Source organism: Quercus suber, unplaced genomic scaffold, assembly GCF_002906115.3.
Source record: "Quercus suber isolate HL8 unplaced genomic scaffold, Cork oak 2.0 scaffold_405, whole genome shotgun sequence".
In the NCBI taxonomy this organism is placed as follows: domain Eukaryota; kingdom Viridiplantae; phylum Streptophyta; class Magnoliopsida; order Fagales; family Fagaceae; genus Quercus; species Quercus suber.
In genome coordinates, this window is record NW_027069856.1 from 648,130 (window position 1) to 673,867 (window position 25,738).

Below are 25,738 nucleotides of genomic sequence, written 5' to 3' on the forward strand. Positions count from 1 at the left end.
TTTTTTTTTTTTTTTTTTTTTTTTTTTTTTTTTTTTTTTTTTTTTTTTTTTTTTACAAATTACAAAATTAGTCCCTATCCTTTACACAATATCTCAATTTGGTCATTAACCTTTTAATTGTGCTAATTTAGTCCCTAGCCTTTTTAGTGTTGTGCCAATTTAATCTTTGCTCTAATCTCTTAGATGGAAAAAACTAATGTGTCAAATGGAATAATAAAAAAGTATTTTTCATGTCACATCTTCTACTAAATGTATTGCCACATCAGTTAAAAAAAATTCAAATTAAAACTAAGACACATGAACACCAGGATCTCTCTCTCTCTCTCTCTCTCTCTCTCTCTAATCACCATTGTTGCATCAAAAGTGGGAAAGTGGTTGATATTGGTTGAGCATCCTTTATTACAGTACATAATTAATGTCATATCAAACTCAAATTTTTCCATTGACTTGGCACCTATAGTTTAGATTTATCGGCTCAAGGTTTCCACGAGCTTGAATGTGTTATCATGGAATTAGCTGGAAAGCCTAATATTGCAAACTATTTCTCAGTACTTTGTTTAATTGACCCACAAGGTGCACGGCGAAGGATGACGTTTTATTATGGCAAATTGATCAAGATTTTTGAAGGTATCATTAATGAACAAGCACTAAGAACTTCATTAGAAGTTTCTAAGGCAAGAAACGATTTACTTGATTCCTTCCTAAATCTCGTTGAAGAAGATAATTTGGAATTAAGCTGCCAAGGTTTCAAACATATGCTTCTGGTAATTGAGAATTGACTACCTTCTTTTTTTTTTCTTTTTTTAATAACTGAGGTGGCAATATAGTGGGCAAATGATATGACATGAAAATAAGTTTTTGTTATTTTGTTTGACACATCAACTTTTTCCATCTAAAGAGTAACGACAAAGACTAAATTGACAAAATAGTAAAAAGATTGGGGACCAAATTGACACAATTGAAAAGTTATGGACCAAATTGAGATATGGTGTAAAGGATAGGGACCAACTTTGTACTTTATCCCTTTTTTTTTTTTTTCTTTTTTGGGAAAAAATCATAGCCCTCTATTTGGCTTGATGCCTTAGTTAAGTTTGATTGATTCCAATGATAAAATTTACATATAGTTTTATTGGGTTGTGGATTTCCTTTTAATAATAATATAAATTGTCATTAACTATTGAGTTTTAGAGGAAATATAGATCTAAAATTCATTTTTAATTAACTTAATTATATACTTGAAAATCATAATTTCTTATTTGTAAGTTTGAACGGTAGTGTTGTTAAATTATCACAGTAACATTTAATTTTTACCATGAATCTCTGTGGTCAATTCTCTAATACTAAGTGTATACCTAATGAATATTTTCCCTATACCTCTAGATATTTCTTGTAAAAACACCAGCCCCTTTGGTTCATAATGAAATTATTTAAATCTTTGTTGATACCATATATTATTCTCATTATGTAAATAAATAAAAAAATTGTGTATGAAAGAGCCATGCTAAAAAAATCTTATCATATCTATCAATAATGTATTGCATATGATACACCTTAAGAAAGTCTCATTTTTTTATATAGATATAACAAAATTTGATATTTTTGTGTATAATAAAGCATATCCTATCTATCAATAATGTATTGCATGTAATATACCTTAAAAAAGTCTCTAAATAAGTTTTTTTTTTTTTAAATACAGATATAACAGAATTTGATATTTCTATGTCTAAAACATGAAGAAGCAAACAAAAAGTCAAACACTTTCATTTCTATTATTATTATTATTATTATTATATATAAAAAAAAAGAAGATATAGGCAGATTACATTTCATCTGCTACTCTTTTTCTCGAACTTTCACTTTGAAAAAATCAAATGGAAGAAAGATATGATGTCGTTTATAGGATGCACAAATTTAAATAATAGTACATAAAGTTGGGCACTCATGAACACCACTAAAAAGGCACTAAAAGTGTTGCGCAATTTAAGGAAAACATCGGCATCTGCAAAAGTTAGAGTGAAGAAGAGGAGAAGGAGGTACCTTCCCACACCCAAAAGATAAAAACAATCGAAGTGTCTCAGCCAGACTCTCTAACCTTTTTTGAGCTTAAGTTACTGTCACCCTTTTATCTCTTTCACGCAGATTTATAAGCTTCAAAAGTTTCCATCGCCTAAAAGTTTTTCAGTTTTCTTCATTCTTCACAAACGTTTTACTAAAGTCATAACCTGAAAAAGGAGCAAGTAAGAAAATAGTGATAGCCTTNTTTTTTCTTTTTTTTTTTTTTTTTTTTTTTTTTTTTTTTTTTTTTTTTTTTTTACAAATTACAAAATTAGTCCCTATCCTTTACACAATATCTCAATTTGGTCATTAACCTTTTAATTGTGCTAATTTAGTCCCTAGCCTTTTTAGTGTTGTGCCAATTTAATCTTTGCTCTAATCTCTTAGATGGAAAAAACTAATGTGTCAAATGGAATAATAAAAAAGTATTTTTCATGTCACATCTTCTACTAAATGTATTGCCACATCAGTTAAAAAAAATTCAAATTAAAACTAAGACACATGAACACCAGGATCTCTCTCTCTCTCTAATCACCATTGTTGCATCAAAAGTGGGAAAGTGGTTGATATTAGTTGAGCATCCTTTTATTACAGTACATAATTAATGTCATATCAAACTCAAATTTTTCCATTGACTTGGCACCTATAGTTTAGATTTATCGGCTCAAGGTTTCCACGAGCTTGAATGTGTTATCATGGAATTAGCTGGAAAGCCTAATATTGCAAACTATTTCTCAGTACTTTGTTTAATTGACCCACAAGGTGCACGGCGAAGGATGACGTTTTATTATGGCAAATTGATCAAGATTTTTGAAGGTATCATTAATGAACAAGCACTAAGAACTTCATTAGAAGTTTCTAAGGCAAGAAACGATTTACTTGATTCCTTCCTAAATCTCGTTGAAGAAGATAATTTGGAATTAAGCTGCCAAGGTTTCAAACATATGCTTCTGGTAATTGAGAATTGACTACCTTTTTTTTTTTTTTCTTTTTTTAATAACTGAGGTGGCAATATAGTGGGCAAATGATATGACATGAAAATAAGTTTTTGTTATTTTGTTTGACACATCAACTTTTTCCATCTAAAGAGTAACGACAAAAACTAAATTGACAAAATAGTAAAAAGATTGGGGACCAAATTGACACAATTGAAAAGTTATGGACCAAATTGAGATATGGTATAAAGGATAGGGACCAACTTTGTACTTTATCCCTTTTTTTTTTTTTTCTTTTTTGGGAAAAAATCATAGCCCTCTATTTGTTTGTAGTTTTCACTAAAGTTTATTTGTCCTTCCAGATTTCAGGGGGGATTTTGTCTTTTTATTTTGTTTTATACTTGTTACTTTATTTTTAGGTGAACTATCCAAACTAAGTCTAGCTTGAATCCTTCAATCATAATAGTAATCTCTTGGATGAGTTGCCAGTTGCCATTTCTAATTCAGTTTTTTCCCCTCCACCAATAAACTGGAAAACAAACTTCTAATATTCTTGAGTGACGCACCCAAATAGACAAAGAACAAGGAGTAGAAGTTCTCAAATTCATGTATTATTATTCTATGTAGTTTTCAGTATTTGGCACTGGTAAGTTTAGCTTTTGCCAGGGATATGGACGATTAAAGTCAGTGGGCTGAGAACGTTTACTCGGCCCAAAAATAAGAAAAAAGAAGACAACCTTTACTAATATATATATAGGAACTTTGGAGTAATAATTGAGGAAAATAAGATTATTCATAATGAAATTATTTAAATCTTTGTTGATACCATATATTATTCTCATTATGTAAATAAATAAAAAAATTGTGTATGAAAGAGCCATGCTAAAAAAATCTTATCATATCTATCAATAATGTATTGCATATGATACACCTTAAGAAAGTCTCATTTTTTTATATAGATATAACAAAATTTGATATTTTTGTGTATAATAAAGCATATCCTATCTATCAATAATGTATTGCATGTAATATACCTTAAAAAAGTCTCTAAATAAGTTTTTTTTTTTTTAAATACAGATATAACAGAATTTGATATTTCTATGTCTAAAACATGAAGAAGCAAACAAAAAGTCAAACACTTTCATTTCTATTATTATTATTATTATTATTATATATAAAAAAAAAGAAGATATAGGCAGATTACATTTCATCTGCTACTCTTTTTCTCGAACTTTCACTTTGAAAAAATCAAATGGAAGAAAGATATGATGTCGTTTATAGGATGCACAAATTTAAATAATAGTACATAAAGTTGGGCACTCATGAACACCACTAAAAAGGCACTAAAAGTGTTGCGCAATTTAAGGAAAACATCGGCATCTGCAAAAGTTAGAGTGAAGAAGAGGAGAAGGAGGTACCTTCCCACACCCAAAAGATAAAAACAATCGAAGTGTCTCAGCCAGACTCTCTAACCTTTTTTGAGCTTAAGTTACTGTCACCCTTTTATCTCTTTCACGCAGATTTATAAGCTTCAAAAGTTTCCATCGCCTAAAAGTTTTTCAGTTTTCTTCATTCTTCACAAACGTTTTACTAAAGTCATAACCTGAAAAAGGAGCAAGTAAGAAAATAGTGATAGCCTTTTTTATGAATAATCCATTCCAAGTGATATCAAACATATTATCATGGGTTTGAACATTGTTCAAACTTCAAAGTGGTGAAATTTATGATATTGACTATTTGATCAGTTTTTTTTTTTTTTTGTTGCTTAGGATAGAGATGTGAAGCTACCTAGCTATTATTTGTTAAGTTTGGCTTACTGAATTGTGGTTTTAAAAACAACTTGGCAAAAAAAATGATTCCGATTTCAGACTTTATGGATTAAGAAGGAAAGTTGACAAAAGGGTTTGAACATTAAAAGCATCACAAGTGGTCCAAATCTGAATTCGACAATGGACCTTATTTAGTTGGATTGAACTGTAATGTAATGATTCAGCCAATGAATTGAGGATTTTGATGAAGGTTTAGATACATTAGGATATAAGGATAATGATCATTAATTTGAAAGGAAATTTCCAAACAATTTCAATGACTTACTAATAAAAGTTGAAGAAATTAGTATGACAAATCGAAAAGGACGTATCAAATTCAGGGTTGCAATAATCGCACATCAAATCACAAAACTTAAATACGGTGTTGAAAATTATGGCAACACTGTAGTAATTTGAGTGACAAGCTAATAATATATAATGCAAACAATTCTAAATCAGTGGATGGATGGGCAAGTAGTTTGCAAATTGCAATGCATTTTTTTTTTCTTTTCTTTTTTGTACTTACTCTGACAATGGACGCCGCAATGCAAGCAAATTCTTAGAAGCTTACAAAAATTGTCTCAAAAGAAAATGTCTGACTGAGCCTAGTATAGTAGATTTTATGGTTAGTGACCTAGTGGGATGCATGTTGATACATATTTTTTTTCAATTTCAGATCATATACATTTGTTAAGGTACATATCTTGGAACCAACATGGGCAGGTCTTTCTGACTAGTACACAAAGACAAAAAAAAAAAATGATCAAACAATCAACATCTCAGCTATGTTCAGTGAATCAGTACCAATACTTAACAGCCTTTAGGTTATGTGTCGTGGCATGAAACTTTAAAGAATGTGATTTCGGTAGCAAGCAACAAAATCATTTACTACTTTTTAAAAGCATTTACTATAAATAATTATAGCAAAGTCCACCAGCCGATATTTTTTTTAAATGATCCTAACAAACCCTTAAATAAATCATCCTTAAAAAAATCCAGAAGCATTTGGCATCATCTTGTGTCCTCACCTCCCAACCACAACCACTTCGGCGTTAAAACCCACCAAAACCACTTACAGCTAATATAAACATACAAAATTTGGACCCATTCATCATTTGCACCTATTTCCAATTTACACATTCTATCAAATTGGGCCCAAAAACCAAGCAAAGAAGATGCAATAATTCAAAGATAGTGAATTATAAAATATAGCTATGTCCCTAGTTACGAGTCCGTACCAATTCGCCCATATTTTTAGTCCCTTTGTTTTAAGATTTTAAACTAAAATATTGCTCTTTATCGGTTTTTGCATCCAAAAGAAAGGACAAAGATTATAGCTCTAAACCAATCCAGCTTATTATATGACTCGTTAAAAAAAGTTATTTAACAAAAATTACACATAAATAATCTTTTCAATTACCATGTAATCTGACGGTTTAAAAAAAAAAAAAAAAAAAAACTCTAGATTGCGTCGTAGCTAAACTTTAAGAAAAAAGATAATGAAAAAAAAAAGAAAGAAAGAAAGAAAGAGATAATGAAAAAAAGGAATAGAGTAGAGACAAATTAGAGAGCTTCAGAATTCACAGCCGAATCAAATTGAATATGGGGTTCCCTTCACTATCCTATCACTTTCCACGGCTGAAAAGGGCCATGCCGTCGGGTACTTCTTGTCGCTATCATGGACCTGGGCCCTATTCAATCATACCCAACCTCTCTCTCTACCTTTTTTTTTTTTTTTTTTGGTTTTTTCAACATTATTTAATTTTATATTTATATATAAATTGACTAATTTCTAAAAAAAAAAAAAAAAAACTAAAATCTTGCATTTTCAAAGCCGTGCAAATCGCTGACTCTATTCATTGACTTCCTCATGATCGCCACTTTAGCCAATCTCTCAGCGGCTCTCCAAGCCGACGTCGGCGTAAGCGGCTCCGGCTTCTCTTCCACACGTTCATTTCCTCTTTGCCTTTGGCTTTGCAGCTGACTCAGTCTTCGCTTGTGCAGCTCGGCTAGCTCGGCTTCCAAGCCGCGAATATACTCATCAGCCGACTCGGAGTTCGACTGCATTAACAAGGCTCGAGCCGAGGTCAACAGGTGGTGAGCTCCTGACAAATTGTTGTGCTCGGCTAAGCGCCGAGACTCAGCCACGGCGCGAGTGGTGACGTGGAGATTCCTCAGCCGTTGGATGCTCGGAGATGAAGATCGAACGGGCTGTGGACGAGGTACGAGGAGTGCCTGTTCTTTGCAAAACACGAGTTCCTGCGAGGTTGGGTCTTTGTAAGAAGGCCGTACGGTTAAAACATAGTGGGGCCCAATCGAAGAAGCTGGTAATTTCACTTTCAGTTTCAACTCCACCAGTAATTCTCTTTCTTCCTCGGCGTATAGATCACCAAGTTTAACCGAACCCGACCCGAGAGCAGCCGGTCGACCCATTAGTGAATAAACCGCAGCGATCTCAGCCGGGGAGGACCCGGAAGCGAACCCGAGTTGAATTCTAAGATCCTGGACCACAACACTTAACAAACCACCAACACATTTGGCAAACGCGTCCTCGTGGTCCCACGCGCCGAAACACACGGTGTGGACAGGGATTTGAGAGAGGCGCGTGGAGGACACGACGGGAGAGCTGCGCTTGTGATTGACCGAAACATCAGATCCACTCTCGTTCGATAGAAGCATTATGCTCGCAACTGGGTTTCTCTCTCGGCGATCTTCAAGAACCTTCGCAGCCTTTTTGAGCGCGTCGTTAGCACACGCGCCCTGCCCAACGCAGCACAGCGCGTCGACCATCTTTCTCGCGGATCTACGACCGTTAGTTGTCATCCTCGTTAACGGCAACAACCGCTTCGAAGTGGCTGAGAACGCAACGATGGAGAGACGGTCAGTGGCACAGAGCGACGATACAACCAAACGCAAAGCGCGTTTCATCATCACCAGCTTGGGCCCACTCATGTTTGTACTGACATCAACCACGGTCACTAAATCAATCGGAGCTCGACGCGCCGAGCAAGGCGACGTCGTTCCACGCGGAGCTTTCAGCTTCAAGACGACAGCGTACGTCTCGTAATTCTTTCCAACAGCAACCACAGCGGCCTCTGGCAACAAACTCACATCCACGTGTCTGAAAACATCAGCAGGAGTGGAATTGACGAAAAAGCCCTGGAACTCGACGGTGTCGTTTTGGTCTTCTTCGTTTTCGTCAGCCGATTCAGGTATGGGATTGAAGCGAGCACCGGAAGTGGGAGACATCAATGGCTCATCGTCGTTGTATACTCTCAAAGTCTTGGTTTTGACGTCTCTGACTTTGTTATTGTCATTATGCTCTGCTGGGTTCTGGTGGAAAGCAAGCAAAGGTAGTTCCTTCCAATTAGTGTTGCAAACAGGGCAAACCAAAAGTCGGTGCTTTTTGATGTGGGAAGAAATGCAATTGAAGTGGAAAGTGTGAGAGCATTCGGCGGTGAAAATGGCTGTTCCTTGACCTGACTTCACGCTCTGTAAACAGATTCCACATCTACTCTGCAAAAATATAATGGAGTAACAAACAAAAGAAAGTTAGAAAGATAAAAAAGCAAAAACGTCACGGAAAAAAGTGATAAGAATAGAGAAAGATTGATGACTCAGTTGAAGGGACTGAGAGAAACAGAAAAAAGATGCTTACTTTGGAGAGTCTTAACGTGGCTTTGAGGAGTGAGAAGCTGGAGGGTGATCTGGGGGAAGGAGGATTGGAGAGCTGGAACAATCTTGGGCTGTTCTTTTTCTTTGAAGTAGTTGCGGTTTTGCATTGGAGTTTTGGGCTATTGGGTACCGATGAAGTGGGTGTTGCGGTGTTGGTGAGGGAGGTTCGGCACCGGAGACTTGGGCTTGAGACTGGTTGAGATTGCAAGCGAGGTGTTGATGGGTTGGAGAAAAATCCAAACTTGGAGCTGATTCTGGGGCTCCGATTGCTATTCTCGCAATGCTGGTTTTGATGCTTCTCTGTTGATATTACTTTGTTGGTTTCTCTATCTTTGGGGATGGATGTGCAAAACGCTCTTCTCCAACCAGTCACCATTTTGGTTTGGTTTGGTTTGGTTTTTTTTCTTTCTCTTTTGGTTTCACAACCTCAAAGCTTCTCTCTGAGTTTCTGATCCACAAAGGGGGGTTTTAGAAGAGGGAAATTGATGTAGGTAGTTTTATGAAGAGGACAAAAGGGGAGGTTGAGGTTGGGCATGGAATTGATTAAAAGGACAAAAGAAATAGATGAGATAGAGACACCCTTTTCATCCTCCTCTTTTCCATGTTTCTATTTTCTCTGATTCTTTACAAATAAGCTGGTGTATTATTTCTGTTTTCCTCTTTCGAAAGCCCCAAAAAGAGTTCTGCTATGAAAAGGCCTCACTGTTCCTGCTAAGTTGAAATCTCTCTCTCTCTCTCACAGAAGATAAAGATATGATATGATATGTGCAAAATGCAATAGAAGCATACAGACAACCTTTTATCGTATGGGAATTTTATATGTATTTAAATTGAAAGTGGTATTGGGATTAGCAAATTGGTAACCGGCATGTGTAGGTTGCTACCTACTGTAACAAGTCAACGGGACTGACTCTTGGAATTGGGTTTCACTGTCCCGTTCCCACGTTATAGTCACCGACCCATCTCTCTCTGTGTGCAATGAGATTTGAAAAATCTTGTTGGTGACCTTGTGGGAGCCTAGGAGGGCACATTATACTCACACTTTCGCCTTACTCTTCGCCACCTTTCCCTTTTCTCACAAAGCGAATTTCCTTTTTCTGATATATATTTTATTTTTAAATTTTTTAACATCTGCATGAAGTTACTGACACATGAGCGATGAGAATTCAATGCGCACTGCAAATTTTAGCTGACTCAGCTGAGTGAACTCTGAAGTCTGATCCTTCTGATCTTGTCCGTTCGTGGTGGGGTCCATTCCGTTGCAAAGTGAATTAATGGCGGAGGTGTGAGAGGCATCATCAAAGTAGTATGCTCTTCTTTTTTGATAGGGTAGTTTGGTCATTTTGCTTTTGATGGTGATGGTGATGGATAATTACTCCATTAATAGGGTAGTTTAATTAATACATATAGGAAACGGCCATTATTATTAGTATTTATTTATTTTTTTAGGGTCTTTGTGTACAATCCCTAGAGAGTAACAGTACAGAAACATCTACCCATAACCCATGCCAACCCATTGTTGTGGGGTATGGCATAACATTCAATGTAATATAAATTAATACATATTCATTTTTGAGTTATTAATAAAAATTAAAAAAAAATTATCACTAAAAATATTCATTTACGAGTTTTAATACATTTTCTATTTTTCCCTAAAAAAATACATTTTCTTAAAAAAATACATTTCAATAAATGAAAATATTAAAAAATTATAAATACACTTATAAAAAAATTAGTATGCATGCATACAACAAATTAGTGTGATTGTGAGTATTCTTTCTTGATATTAATATAGTTAAGTATGACTTCATTATAGCATGGAGAGAACTTGGTGCTAGTTTGCCTCTCTTAAAATTTTGTTTTCTTACAAAAGGTTTGTAAAAAAAGGTGAGTTCCATTTCAGTTTTATTCTATTAATGTTCTAACAAATCTCTTGAATTTGGTTGTGTATGGTTTCTATTAACTATTAAGTAATAATTCTAAATTCATTTTGATTCTATTCAATCATCAAGGGGCCAGTCAAAAGCTCTAAATCAACTAATTAAAAAGCAAAGTGAGTGTCATTCTTGTGATCCTTTTATTAATTCCTTGCTCAATATAGGATTAATTGTTTAAGATGATTTTAATTTTCATATTATCGATCGATGTGACTATAGGCATATCATACTACTACCAATGTATTGATTACCTTTCTCACGTGTTGACTTTTCTGAAGGTCCTATTTTTTACTTGACTTCATGTTCAATAGGATATGGTTCTGTAATGTCTCAATCAAAGGAACTTCTAATCTATCGATAGAAATGCTACAATGTTGAATTTTTAGGAAAATGCGAAGCACCAACTATTGATGGAAAGTAAAAACGTTGCAAGTTAAGAGAGCTATGAAATTACAAGTTTGCAAGCAAGCAAGTTAAAGGAACTGAAGTTTTATTAAATTATGTGATACTAGGTTTTATCAAGTTAGGTCTTTTTAGACGTATATCATTATCAAATTTTTAAAGAATTTTTTTTCATCTTTTTGTATGTATATGTTAAAAATAAATAATATTCTTAAAAAAAAAAGAAAAGAAAGTTATATAGACGAGAAATATAAATGGAAATTGAAATAAGGACTTGTAAGATATATTGAGTTTAATAATTATAAACTTGCTATGAATCTAGTAAAGCTTCATAAACATGAAAGAGTAATGATTGCAAGTGTGTGTGTATATATATATATTACTTGCATTTTATAACTTATAATAATCCTAAAAACTAGAAAGTAAATACAATAACAAGAGAGAAGTCGTTGTTGATTAGCTTATGATTTGAGTTGGGTGTCCTTGAAAATCAAGTCCTCTATTTATAATTGAGATCTCTAACGATTGTCTAGCGTTAGGAATTATCGATAGTTCTTTATCTCCACCTAGCACCTTCTCCTAAAACTTTGACAACATTCTTATCTATTCCAAATGTGTTACTAAAACATGGTAATCGTTATCATTCCTTTATTAACACGTTTAAATTGTGTTTTCAATATTGCCAATTTATACATGTCACATTCCTATATTGCCATTTGTGTTCCCATTGGTGATTTAAAAAAAAAAAAAAAAAAAACCTTATCTTACATATTTCGCTAATCCTTTTCCTTTTTAATGTTGTTTTATTCCATTTGTTTAAGAGATTGGTTTGACAAATCATGGTTTTCCTTATGTTTGTTGTTCTAAAAGTAGGACACAACAATCCTATATTATTCTCAATTTAGCATAAAAAAGTTTAATTAAATATTATAGTGAGCTCATATGTAAATTGCTATATTTAGAAATATCACAAAATTTTTGTGATATTTTGTTGTGTTACTAGTATCACTCGTTTGTCTAATTACGAGATTATCACATAATTGGAGAAGGACCCTAGATGCCAAGCCCATCATCTAACTCTTTAACAAAGAATATAGAGGGAATCGAAGAGATGGGATGGTAGGTTCTTAACAAAATAAACTACTACTATAAAGAAACATTTTTTTTTTTTGTTGGAAAGAGAGACAGAGAGAGAGGGCACTACCAAGAAACTGCTACTAGTACATTTTTGCTCTATCTATCAATTATCGTCAGCAATAATTATATTCTAACGGCAGGCCTTGACCAGCAAAAAATTGGTCGATAACGGCTTGCAGATTTCGTGCTCAAAGACAGTGCTTATCCTAAAAATTATTTTCATGGATTATCATTGTCCTTTGTGGTGGGCCATTTATTATTGCATGGAAGGGTGGTTCTTTTTCTCATTTTTTTGGCTACATACATGCAAGGGCGGTTTCTGTCATTTCCTGCGTTGAGTTCAAACTCCGTCTATAAAATAAGGGTGAATTTTTATCCAAAAAAAAGGTAATGAAGATAAGGGTGAAAAAAAAAAGGAAAAAAAAATTGGAATAACCCTACGGCTATCATTATTTTTAAGATTTTGTTAATGAATTAATGTCTTAATGAATTAATGTCTTAAAGGTTCATTCCCCTTACCCCCGTGTGTGTGTATTGGTTTGCTGTTTCTCAAAAAAATGTCTTAAAAGTATTTGTATATGAAATATATTTTTTTTAAAAATTTGTATGAGAAAAAGAAAACTACTATTTTTTATATTTTTTACAAATAATAATCTTACAAATTGACGTGTCAATGTTGGTTCATGTTTAAATTTTAAGCATCATTTTGATAGTGGGATGCCTTGATGGCCTTTTTTAAGCTTCCAATTTTATAATTTGAATTATTTTTTGTTTGTTTTTTTTTAAGGGTATAGCCCTATAGGCTCCATTCTACCTCAACAAGGAAAACTTTTACAACATTGATGATGATTCTTTGTACAGATGGTAATTAAGTTAACCACTGTATATCAATTATATATTATAAGATGAAAGCCAAGTAACAACTACATCGATAAAGGGAATATCCTAACTATGCTATGAGGTGACTAATGAAAGAGAGGTATCTATTACGAAATAATGAAATTCAGAACAACAAGGTCATTATCAAGAAAGAAAAGAAAGGATAAAACTAGAAATTTAATTAAGAAAACTACAATTCATAAAGTTACTTTAATAATACTACAAAAACAAAAAATTACCGCACATTCTTAATGTGATGGTCACTTCATAAGTATAAGTATTCAAGTTTCCAAGAGGGAACTTCACAGACATAAACACTTAGATTAGACTAGAGTAGAATTTATATCTTGTATTAAAAAAAAAATACAAAAAAAAAAATCTTAAACTAGTCAATTATTTTGGTTGTGTTGTTAGTGATATGAGTATTTATTTATACTTGAGGCCTCAATGGTTATCTAATAATACGTAAATTGTCAAAAACACTTTTCACTGAATTATCATTAGTCATTAACTGTTAATTTAAATTATAGTAATTATAGCAATCACATGCTCCACTTTCTATTTTTTAAATATTGCTATCAAATTATTATCACGTTTAAATGCTAAGCTACATTGTGCTGATGTTCATTTACACGTGTAATCTCTCTTTAATGCCACTTGCTCTTTAATTATAATACTAATAGCCAACTTTTAAGCAAAAGACAAGAAAGCAGTAAACAAATTAAGTTATAGAAAAATGCTAAAGCTAAAGTAGTGATGAATTTGTAACGTTTCAAAAACAAAATATTCTAGTCGGTGCAGAAGAAAGTTTAACAAAAATATTTATATGTGATACTAATACATGTTGAATTCATAAAAATATCAACAAATAAAAAGTCAAATTAAAAAATTTGTAGAAAATAACTTACCCAATTTAATTAGTTGTTTAGATTTTAGAGAATATCTAACCTAATTTAATGATTTTTATTGTTAACATGATTAGGGTATGTGGGCTTTAGGCCCACCTTGTTTACTTGTATAGTACTCTTACTTATACTGTATATTCTGTCTTCTATATAAAGTTATTCATATATATTCTATTACTTGAAAAATACAATAAACTTATTCAGTATTTCTAACATGGTATTAGAGCCACTTTCCTGTGGCCATGGTTTTTTGTCCTTACAGTATATTTAAGAGTAATCTTTGTCCTCCTCGATATTTTTTTTGCTGCGTTTATATTCTTTGGCTTCCTACTACTGCAGTCAAAACTCTCCGGTATAGTCAAGCCATCGTTAGAAGTCGCATCAACATTGCAAGACCATTGCCTTCCTCAAACTACCGTCACAAAGCCAAAATTCATTCAAGGGATCTTCTCAACTTTATCAAATCTCAAGATTTCATCAAGCTTCCATTTTGAGTTTGAGAGAGTGTGTTAGAGATATATTAGTCCATTAGCATAAGCCCAAGCCTAATTTTCTTTGTGTGTAAGCCAAGTTTCCTACATGTACTAGAAGTTTATTAGTCTAGGGTTTAGTCTACTATATATACACATGTTATAATTCATTGTAACACAGGATTTGTACTACACTATAATATATTATTGATATAGCCCTTTAGGGTTTCCTCTATGAATGTAGGTTGTTAGGCTGAACCACATAACTCTCGTGTGTTACTGTGTTTTATACTTTATATGGATGATATGATCATAACTGGTGATGATCTCAGTGGTACTCAAGAACTCAAGGATTTTCTCAGTCGACAATTTGAGATGAAAGATCTTGGACATCTCAGCTACTTCTTGGGTCTTGAAATCGCTTATTCTACTGATGGACTTTATATTTCTCAAGTTAAGTATGCCTTTGAACTCTTGTCTCGAGCTGGAATCACCGATAGTAAGATTATTGACACTCCAGTTGAGCTTAATGCGCATTTGACTCCGTCAGGGGGGAAACCATGGTCCAATCCCTCTCTTTACAAATGCTTGGTTGGCAGCCTAATTTATCTCACTGTCACTTGTCCAGACATTTTCTATACTGTTCACCAAGTGAGCCAATATTTGATTCACTATCCTACTGTTCTGCGCATTCTTCGATACCTAAAGAAAGCTCTCTTCTATAGTTTTTTCTACTCTACTCAATCTCCTTTTATTCTTCGTGCATTTTCTAATGTTGATTGGGCAGGAGATCCCACTGATCGCAGGTCCACCACTGGTTATTGCTTTCTTCTTGGTTCTTCTCTGATTTCTTAGCGAAGTAAAAAACAAACTCATGTGGCCCGCTCCAGTACTGAAGCAGAGTATCATGCCCTTACTGATACCACATTTGAGCTTCCTTGGCTATGATGGCTTCTCAAAGATTTAAGTGAGTCCACATCCTCTGCTACTCCTTTTTATTATGACAATCAGAGTGTCATTTATATTGCTTACAATGATGTCTTCCATGAACGGACTAAACACATTAAAATTGACTGTCATTTTATCCGTTATCATCTTGTTCATGATGCTCTCAAGCTGATCTTAGTTTCCTCTAAAGATCAACTTGCAGATATCTTCACTAAGTCACATCTTAAAGGACGTCTTCATACTTTGGTTGACAATCTCAAGTTGGTCTCACATCCACCTTGAGTTTAAGGGGGCTGTTAACGTGTATTAGGGTATGTGGGCTTTAGGCCCATCTTATTTACTTGTATAGCACACTTATTTGTACTGCACACTCTGCCTCTTATATAAAGGCATTTATGTATATTCTATTACTTAAGAAATACAATATACTTATTCAGTATTTCTAACATTTATAGAGAATTAGATTGCTTTTTACAAAAAGGTGGTGACTTATTTTAGATCTATATGGAGGTCGGTTTGGTACGTGTGTTTAAACAATAGTTTTCAGTTTTTTTGAAAATACGTGTGGGTGAAAAAGTGTGTAGAAATATGTATAATGTTATTTAAAAACTAAAAATATATGTTTAAGTTTATGTACCAAACAGGCCACAAATTTTTTTAAAATAAATTAAAATGATGACGTGGAATAATATAAGTTTTCAAATGCTAACATGGAAATATTAGCATAAGAGTCTTGCAAGTCTTGTCTTCCACGTCACCACAGTATATCCTTGTCTTGTACTCTAATTTCAAAAGACAAAACTTAGGTACAATATTTTAGATACTGTTCCTTTAAGATTCAGCTATATGACTACTTAACTAAAAAATACACTTTCATCTCATGAGAAAAAATTCACATGGCAGAGTTCTAAGAAGGGAACGTAAGGAACAGCACCTAAGTATTGTACTTAAGTCTTGCTCAATTTCAAAAATATTGCTAGCACTCCTTCTTTCTCAATTCTCTATGTCTTCTATCTATATAATCTTAAAAAAAAAAAAAAAAAAATAAAAAAAAAAAAAGAAAAGGGAAGAGTAGTCACAGGTGGAACTATCTTATACTAACTGATTTCACTCCAACGGTAGCCACTACATTAAATGCATTGTCTCCTCTCAAAAAGAAATCCTGTCTTTAGAGGCAACAAAACATGAAATAATTTAGTTTCTCAAAAAAAAGAAAAAAACAAAATAATAATTTAGGAGGCATAGCAGTTGCCATTACTGCTTTTGGAATAGGAGTTAATAATTTGGGACGAAGAGGGTTCTATGTCAATAATATATTATTATCTCCTAAGTCGCACACATCTAGCCCCTAAAAAGATTAATGAGAATCTTTAAATGTGTCCATGCGGCACTTTAAATGTGATAATGGACTATGCTACAGAGAGAGCCCTCTTCCATATTCCAAATTCCACCAACTCAATTAATGGCGCATTTACAATTTTACAGCTCTACACTTTCTTTAGCTCAAAAGAACAAGAAAAAGGAAAATATTATGGTTACTATTAATTTTATTATAAAAGATTTATAAATTCATTTTATTATAAACTATTTATAAATTAATGTTGTAATGAATGTGATTGGTATTACACCAATAATAAAATAAATAAATTTATGAATTTTTTTAATGATTTTTTTACCTGAAAATTACTTTTTATTAGTGGGCAGGGGCAACTCCACATTGTGTCCAGGGTGGTCACCCTGACTTGGAAAAAAAATTATTATATATAAATTTTGAAAATTTTATAATTTTTTAATCCTTAAAAAAAAATTTATAACCAACCTAAATTTTTTTAGACTTACCATAATTAAACTTTTGACAAAGTTTGGCAACAAATTTTATTGTAGTCTTGTAGACTAAGATTACAACTCCACTTAATATATATTTTTTTATTAGATGTGAATTTTGACAAATCTACTATTGGATTACTTTTTTTTTTTCTTGTATCCCCCATACTTCCAAAATTTCAAGAAAATAAAAAATCAATAACTATGTTATCAATGAAATGTTTAAATTTTGAGTTTTTAAAGTCTAAAATTATACATAAAAATAAGTTTATGAATCGAATAATAAACAACATCTGATTAACATGAAATTTTATATGTGTTTTTAAAATATAAAAAACATACAATTCAATGGTAAGATTTTCAAAATATGTAACCATGTTAATTTGTTTAGTGAGAGTTGTAGCCTTGGATTACAATTAAGTTTATAGCCAAACTTTGGTCCCCTAAACCATATATTAGGTATTTACAAACAAAAATAAAAGGCAAAAATAAAATTTTTATTAAACTAAAATTTTGAAAGAGATGTTGTTTGTAGTATTGATAATGAGACTATCATGCAATAATTTCAAAATAATAAAACTCGTATAAGGAATTTGTAAGACTTTTATGTATTTGCGTGTTTTTTTTTTTTTTTTTTTATATGAAGTTATATTTTTATTAGATTTTATATAATTTAAGATTCTCAATAAACAACTTGAAAAAAAAAAAAAAATTCTTGAAGCCACCACTGATGGACAAAACAAACACAAAAAGGATACCAATGATTAGCGAATTCTCCCAAAATTGAGTTTCTTCAAATGCAAATTTATAGTTTCCAATGTTGTAAGTACTTAGACATGATGAAAGTTTATTAGCATCCCCATGGGTATACTACCCTTCAAATTTGGGCCCATTTAGCTCTGCATATTGGGGCTTAAAGATATTTAGCAACATTTGTTATTTGTCTAACAAACAATTTTGCTATGTAGTTTTTTCTAATGATTTAAAAAACCAAATCAAACAAGTTAATTCAATCGATTCAACTGTGAGTCAAGATTTAAACTTGTCAATCCCACATTAAAAAAATGCAAAAATGAAAAAATGCAAAAAAAAAAAAAAAAAAAAAAACCTAAATGGGTTAAAACTAGTCAAACCAACAATTTAACCATCAAAACTGGCTTCTGATTCTTGATTTTGACCCTACTTATAAAAAAATTATATCTTAGGCCAACACAAAAGCTAACTGAAATTAAAATAAAAAATGTTGAGCCCACACAAAAGTAAGCCAATAATTGAACTAGCTTAGCATTAATGTTTGAAATATTATTGATAGTCATTTTTATATATTTTTTTAACTCTTTAAAAAGTCTTGTAAGAATACTATTAGGTAGAAAATGTAAATAGTCTTTTTTTTTTTTTTAATGTTCATTAATTCTAGACTCTTTGGTTTTGATATGCAATAACTCATTTCGATGGAAATTTATGATGTGACCCCACATTTGACTCCAAAATTAAAAAATAAAACTTTCTAAAAATAAATAATTTATGACACATGGTGCATGCAAAATTGGACTTTTGTAGAATCTAATTGGATTTTATCTAAGTTTTACCTATATATATATATATATATATAGAGAGAGAGAGAGAGAGAGAGAGAGAGAGAGAGAGAGAGAGAGAGAGAGAGAGAGAGAGAGAGAGAGAGAGTGAGGACAGAGTTTAGTTACAAAATTGGTTGTAGCTTAATACTACAACTTTACTCAATATTATTAACATTACTACATATTTTGAAAATCTAACCGTTGAATTAGATGTTCTTTATGCTCTTAATGCACTTGTCAAATTTTGTGCCGATCAGATATATTTACTATATGATCCATTAGCTTATATTTATGCATAATTTTAAACAACAAAAACTTGTAATTTAAAAAATTTATTAGTGACATAGCTATTGATCTTTAATTTTCTAGAAATTTTGTAAGCATTGAGGATATAAGAAGAAAATCCAATCCAATGGTGAATTTGGCAAAATTCACTTCTAATAAAAAGATATCGAGTAAGATTATAGCTTTAAGGCTACAACTAATTTTATAGCTAAATTTGTCTTAATGTGTGTGTGTGNTAGCTAAATTTTGTCTTAATGTGTGTGTGTGTGTGTGTGTGTTGGGGGGGGGGGGGACTTAATGTCTTCTTACTAAACAGGTTATACATTGAAAAAAATAAAATGATATAAAGAATGTTTTTACTTATAAATAAGTCATTTTTTTCTCTTCATTTATCATTCTTAGAAGCAAATGTCTCGCAATGAAAATTTACAAGATTAACAGAATGTTAAATTTGTACAAAAATTTTGGATGACAATCAAATTTTCTCAAAAAAGATAACAGGCAATAATTTTTCTCTCTTACAAAAAGTCAATAATTAAAGTTGAGCATGTGCTTTCCTTCTCCCTCAACTGGACCACGTTATTATTGTTGTACTAGTCACTAACCCATGCAATGCACGAGATAAAATCTTATGAAAGTATAGTTTATACATAGATTAGTTAAAAATGAATAAAAATGAATTTTTATTATATGAAATAAAGATACACACACCCACACACACACATATATCTATATATATATATGTGTGTGTGTGTGTGTGTATTTGTATGTGTGTGTATCTATATATATAAAAAGATGAAACAAAGGTGCATTATTTATATTTCTATCATACTTAAACTTTTATAAAATATGGAACAACAAAATACAACAACAATATTGACAAAAAAAATAATGTATAACATTGTGGGACTACCAAAACTTGTGTTTTCTAAAACCTAATCCCCACATGAGTATCTCCAGATTCTACTATTGCAATCTAATTAAAGAAATTAAAAAATAAAATAAATTAATGAAAGCCGTCTAGTGTTCTCTTCGTATGGAGATGTATTCAATCTATTTATACTATTTTTTCTCATTTCTTCAATGTATCTTATGCTCTATTATTATCCTATTTTTTAACCTCACATAGAGAAGACAAACATCGACATTATCTAAGTGTTTTATCTGTCGTGGGATTTCAATGTTAGTCTAGGACTTGGGAAGTCATCTGATATGAGATTGTAAAATTGTATCAGGTACAAATATAAAATAATAATAATAATAATAAATACAAGAGAAAAACCATTAAGCAAAAACAAAAGTATTAGAAAAAAAGGACATACCAAGATTAGGGTTTGTTAGTTGTAGATTTAGATTAAAAACACCACCTACTTGTCCTAGGCCTCCCGTCAAGAAGCATTGATTTGGGAGTGTTAGTTAGAACGCAAGGACTATCATGGAGCAAGGAAGAGAAGGGAAGAGTCTTACGTTTAGGATTTGAGGAGGCACAATACTTAAAAACCAAATAATTATTAATTAATAAACTAAAAACCAAATAAGTTTCCTTACACTTACCTCTTCAATATTTTTCTCTCCAAAGGTTAAAATTTGGCTCTTTCTCGATGAGCACTACTTAGTCAGGCAGTGAGAACCAGATTTGTATGAGTTGAATTGTAGGGTTTGGCTGAGATGAGTAGAGAAAAGGAAGAGAGAGGAGCAAAAAAAAAAAAAAAAACATTTGAGAGAGGGAAGGTTGCAGTGGGTTTTCAATATTACAATGGTTTCTTCAATTTAAGTTATTGAAATTTTTTTTTGATTTTTTCAATCAAGTTATTGCAAAAATTTTCTAAATTCAATTTAGTATTAAAGTCTTTATTGTAATTGAAAAGTATAAATTATTGCAACTAATTATTATTATATAATAATTTACTACTTTTAAGTTACTATTGCAATGACTTTTAATTTTTAGATGTGATATTATGTCTAATACCTATTAACACTTGATGTAATAGACTTGATCTCAATATCACAAATAATCAATCGCATTATATTAAATAAAATAAAACACAAGAACTAATAAGTTTATATGGCTAGGGTTTGAAGGATACGTTAGTAAAATGTTATTTAATTAAACTGGTCAAATGAGTTTTATAAGTTTTTTTTTTTTTTTAGAAACGAGTTTTATAAGTTGAATACTAACCTAATTCGTTTATTAAATGGGTTAGTCATATGTTTCTCAAAAAAAAAAAAAAAAAANCAGGTACAAATATAAAATAATAATAATAATAATAAATACAAGAGAAAAACCATTAAGCAAAAACAAAAGTATTAGAAAAAAAGGACATACCAAGATTAGGGTTTGTTAGTTGTAGATTTAGATTAAAAACACCACCTACTTGTCCTAGGCCTCCCGTCAAGAAGCATTGATTTGGGAGTGTTAGTTAGAACGCAAGGACTATCATGGAGCAAGGAAGAGAAGGGAAGAGTCTTACGTTTAGGATTTGAGGAGGCACAATACTTAAAAACCAAATAATTATTAATTAATAAACTAAAAACCAAATAAGTTTCCTTACACTTACCTCTTCAATATTTTTCTCTCCAAAGGTTAAAATTTGGCTCTTTCTCGATGAGCACTACTTAGTCAGGCAGTGAGAACCAGATTTGTATGAGTTGAATTGTAGGGTTTGGCTGAGATGAGTAGAGAAAAGGAAGAGAGAGGAGCAAAAAAAAAAAAAAAAACATTTGAGAGAGGGAAGGTTGCAGTGGGTTTGCATTTGAGAATACTTGGAATCTCCAAAGGTTAAAATTTGGCTCTTTCTCATTGAGCACTACTTATCTAGGTAGTGAGAATCAGATTTGTATGAGTTGAATTGTAGGGTTTTGCTGAGATGAGTAGAGAAAAGGAAGAGAGAGGGCGAAAAAAAAAATGTTTGAGAGAGGAAGGTAGTAGCGTTTGCGTTTGAGAAAACCTAGAATGCTTAGCTTTTATCCGGTTTTTTTTTGAGTGAAATAGAGTTTTTTATTTTATTTTTATTTTTTTAAATATTGTGCTGACATGAAAAGTTGTGAGAGTTTCAGAGTTTCAGTTATTATATATATATATATATAGATTAGTATGAAATTTATTTTTTTCAACTCTAACACGACTTATTTATTAAATGAGTCAGTCGTATCAACTTGTTTATCAGATTTTATAAAAATAAAAAAAAAATTATGAAAAAACAAACAAATAAATATTTTAATATAAAATTTAGAATTAACGAGTAATTGCATCATAAATAATCATTCAAAACTAACACTATAACAAAAAAAAATGTTTATTACAACGAAAAAATCGTTGCAATAACATTAAAGTCATGCAAAATTTATGCGAAATGTTGAATAAAATTCGAGTAATAGTTTATACTACAAAAAAAATGTTGATATTATCCTTAAATATTTTAATAACAATTTTGATGTAATAATATATTTGCTGTTGCAATAAACAATTTACTACTTCGAATATCTTGTAGCAATAGGCTATTATTTACTTTTCATCATCAATTCATGTCAGGTGTGCACATTTTAGTTTCAATCTAAAACTTATAATTAAAATGCCACCTTCTCTTTGACCCTCACACAAACACAGATACAACATTCTCTCCTTTTCTTTCTCTCTGAAAAGCCCATTTGCATAATATTCTCCATTCCACAACCTAAACCCTTTCACTTCCTTTGTTATGTAACCAATAATGTGCATTAGATAGTAATCTCAAGGATGATACCATGAAGGCTTTGTTTTTTTTTTTTTTTTTTTTTTTTTTTTTTTTTTTTTTTTTTTTTTTCCGGTTCTCTGATGTGCATTAGATAGTAAAGTGATTTTTAAAATAAAAAATACGGAGCTCGTTTTTGTTGGCTGTTGATGAAAATGTTCTTTGTTGCAAACCTTTTACTGCTCTTTTAGTTCTTTCTCTCTGGTGTTGCTTAGTTGTGATTCATGCTATTGTGTCCAAAGTGATATAGATTGCTTGAAAGCTATTATGGATGCACTTGACGATCCTTACAATCACTTGACCACTTCATGGAATTTTAACAAACATACTGAAGGTTTCATCTGTCAATTTATCGGGATCAAGTGTTGGCATCATGATGAGAAAAAGGTTATAAATATTTTTTAGAAACGAGTTTTATAAGTTGAATACTAACCTAATTCGTTTATTAAATGGGTTAGTCATATGTTTCTCAAAAAAAAAAAAAAAAAATGGGTTAGTCATATTAATCCGAATATAATACGAACCTATTAAACTTCAACTTATAATTTGCTAATTTTGTGTAATGTCGAGTTGAATTCATAAGTCGTGTCTAATTTTGTTACCCTTACTTACATTAAAAGACTATTTTTCAAAAAAATTATGAAAAAATAAAAAGGCGACTAAAGTTTTTAACCATTTTTTTAATTTTTCATAAAAATAAATTATTAGGCAGACCCTATGGGCATATAAAACGGTGTTAGCTTCGCCGTCGCTTGACAACATCAGGAAATGCACCATGCCGGACGGCGTTAGTCAATTCTAACCTTTTCAGTTTTCAGCTCGAAACTCGTTGTTATTACTACTTACTACTTACTACGGTCATCATCAACGTCACGGTAAAATTTTCTCTCAATGTAATTAGTGCCAAATAATTTTTGTTTAACCTCGTTAAGTGGGTCCCAAAACCCATTTTTCACTGCTTTGTTTTTCTTCTCCCGGTTGACTATGTTTTTTTTGAATCTTTTCCCTTCTGATTGTCAGTTTAACGGGTTACCGGTCGAGAATGTCCCTTTTTTATTTTTCCTTATTTACTTATGGGATTTTACGAAACTTTTTTATTAACCGGACCCCTTTACTTGTTTATTCATTTTCTCACTTCTATGTTTTGGGTCAATTCTGTCCCATGTGGCACGTGACTTTTTCCTAGTTAGAAGCCTAGGGCTATGGTTGCTGATCAGGGTACTAAATGCACGTCAGTGCCTTTTTTTTTAATTACCGAGGTACCCTGTTTATGCTGTTATTTTATTTTTACTAATTTAATTTTCCAAATCATATGGAGGTTAAAAAATTGGAAACATAACCTACTTTTTGATGAATAGAAACGTCACCCACTATGTACTATCCCATGTGTTTTTGTTTTTTATCAACACTATCCCATTTGTTTTGCTCTATACAACATGCCTCTCGTAAACTTGCTCTATACAACATGCCTCTCACAAAGATGAAGGACCCGTGCCTGGAGAGCCCACGTATCAATGAGAGGCCAACCGTCTACCCCATGTAACGGGCACAAAAAATAATTTTCCCTACTCTATAGTCTATTGAGAATGTTTTATTTGAAAAATGTTATAGCCATAATATTTTGACAGCACTTTTATAATAAGTCTCAGTTATCAGGTTGTTATAGGTTTTTAATTTAAATCCGTTATTGAAATTACTTTTTTATCCACTAGTAAAAATAAGTAATAACCTAACGTATAGTATTTGTTGTGAAAATATTACATTTTTCAATCAAGAAAAGTATATATAATTGATTGAATAAATTTTATTACAATCATTTCATCAGGTAAGGAAAATTAAAAAAAAAAAAAAAAATCATTTTCAATTATAATCTAAGTAAATGAAATTACATGACTTTGATCTCCTAGTTACAGGAAAAAATAAAATTACAATGTATAAGTATTTGTGGGGCCGGAAAATCGGGTAACCTTGGCCCACTCCAAGCCAGGCCCAAATGGCCCACGCCGAGGATGCTAGATGGGTTCAAGAGCGAAAGCGCGAAGACCATCCTCCGAGGAGCATATCCTGTCCTCGGGCGTCCGAGACCTCGGAAAAACACGAGGACTACCCCACCAAAGGAATCCTTAATATCCGAGGAGGCGAGAACCCAGTGCCACGCGTCGGCGACGGGAGCGCGGCGAAGGAGCAAGCCTTAGGTGAGCAGTCACCTCCGCATTGAGTGCGCTCACCTAACCCCCCTGGCCGCATTAATGGGGATGAAACCCCTTGGCAGGGCAACATCGATCATGGTGAGCCACTTGAGTACAGACAAGACCTCTGATGGGACAGAGAGTCAGAGCGGAGGCCAATGGATGATCAACAGAAGGAAGGAGAAGATAAGAGAAAGAAGTAGGATATAAGGAGGAGGAGAAAGGAATTAAGGGGGGGGGGACTTTTTGGAGGAACTTAGAGGTAGTGTTGGTTTCAGGGAGAGAGGCCTCCTCGGACAGGTGCCGAGGAGCTAACGTTAGTTGTAAACTGGGCTCACTCCCCTTTAGTGAGAAGGAAGTGATTTGTATTCCGTTGTTAAGGAAGTGATTGGGATCCCGTTGTTAGTCTGTTAGGGACTAAACCTTCGATCCACTCTCTAAAAATGTATTGTTGGGGAACTTTTTCAAAATGGAGTCCCTACAATTGGCGCCGTCTGTGGGAAGGATTAGTGCACTAGCAATCGCAACGGGCGATCGTTCCTAAGTGGTCATTCTACGGAAGGTTGGCGGCGACGCATCAAAAAAAAAAAAAAAAAAAAAAAGGGGCAACATTGCAGAAAAGTAAAAGATTCAAAGTAGAAGATTCAACAGAAAAGAAAAGAAAACTTGATATTATTTTATTAAACAAAAAAAGTACAAAATACAAACAGAGGCTCAGGCAGGCGTGTTTTACAACTATCTTACAAGCTAATTCTACAAACAGAGCCCAGGTAGACCTGTTCTAAAACTAGCTAGGGGAAAGGGGGCTGAGGCTGGCCTGCTTCAAGGCCACCAACAACTCCTTGTCCGGTGCGGCGAAGCTTGAACAATGAGAGGAGCAGAGCAGGTGCTCGGGAATCCCTCCCCATGATGTTCCCTTGATTCTCTCCAATCCTCACGAGCGTCGGCCGTTGGAGACGGCAACACTCGGGCACCAGCCAT

At 32.6% G+C, this 25,738-nt stretch overlaps 2 protein-coding genes across 2 annotated transcripts; one reads left to right on the forward strand and one right to left on the reverse strand.

The window, feature by feature from the left end:
- Window positions 1-6,593: 6,593 nt before the first annotated feature.
- On the reverse strand, window positions 6,594-9,254 carry LOC112032539 (E3 ubiquitin-protein ligase WAVH1). The gene is made up of 2 exons (XM_024065308.2): window positions 8,457-9,254; window positions 6,594-8,314 (listed from the first exon to the last, which is right to left on the reverse strand). Exons 1-2 carry the CDS (start codon window positions 8,847-8,849, stop codon window positions 6,611-6,613), a joined length of 2,097 nt encoding a protein of 698 aa, XP_023921076.1. The 5' UTR covers window positions 8,850-9,254; the 3' UTR covers window positions 6,594-6,610.
- Window positions 9,255-14,500: 5,246 nt separating this feature from the next.
- On the forward strand, window positions 14,501-15,058 carry LOC136062351 (uncharacterized mitochondrial protein AtMg00810-like). The gene has a single exon (XM_065761295.1). The coding sequence runs from the start codon at window positions 14,501-14,503 to the stop codon at window positions 15,056-15,058; it is 558 nt and encodes a 185-aa protein (XP_065617367.1).
- Window positions 15,059-25,738: the final 10,680 nt, after the last annotated feature.

Coding starts and splice junctions, on each gene's coding strand:
- LOC112032539 (XM_024065308.2), bottom strand. CDS start 8,849: ATGGTGACTGGTTGGAGAAGAGCGTTTTGCACATCCATCCCCAAAGAT. Junction 8,315..8,456: donor CCACGTTAAGACTCTCCAAA/GTAAGCATCTTT, acceptor ATATTTTTGCAG/AGTAGATGTGGAATCTGTTT.
- LOC136062351 (XM_065761295.1), top strand. CDS start 14,501: ATGGATGATATGATCATAACTGGTGATGATCTCAGTGGTACTCAAGAA.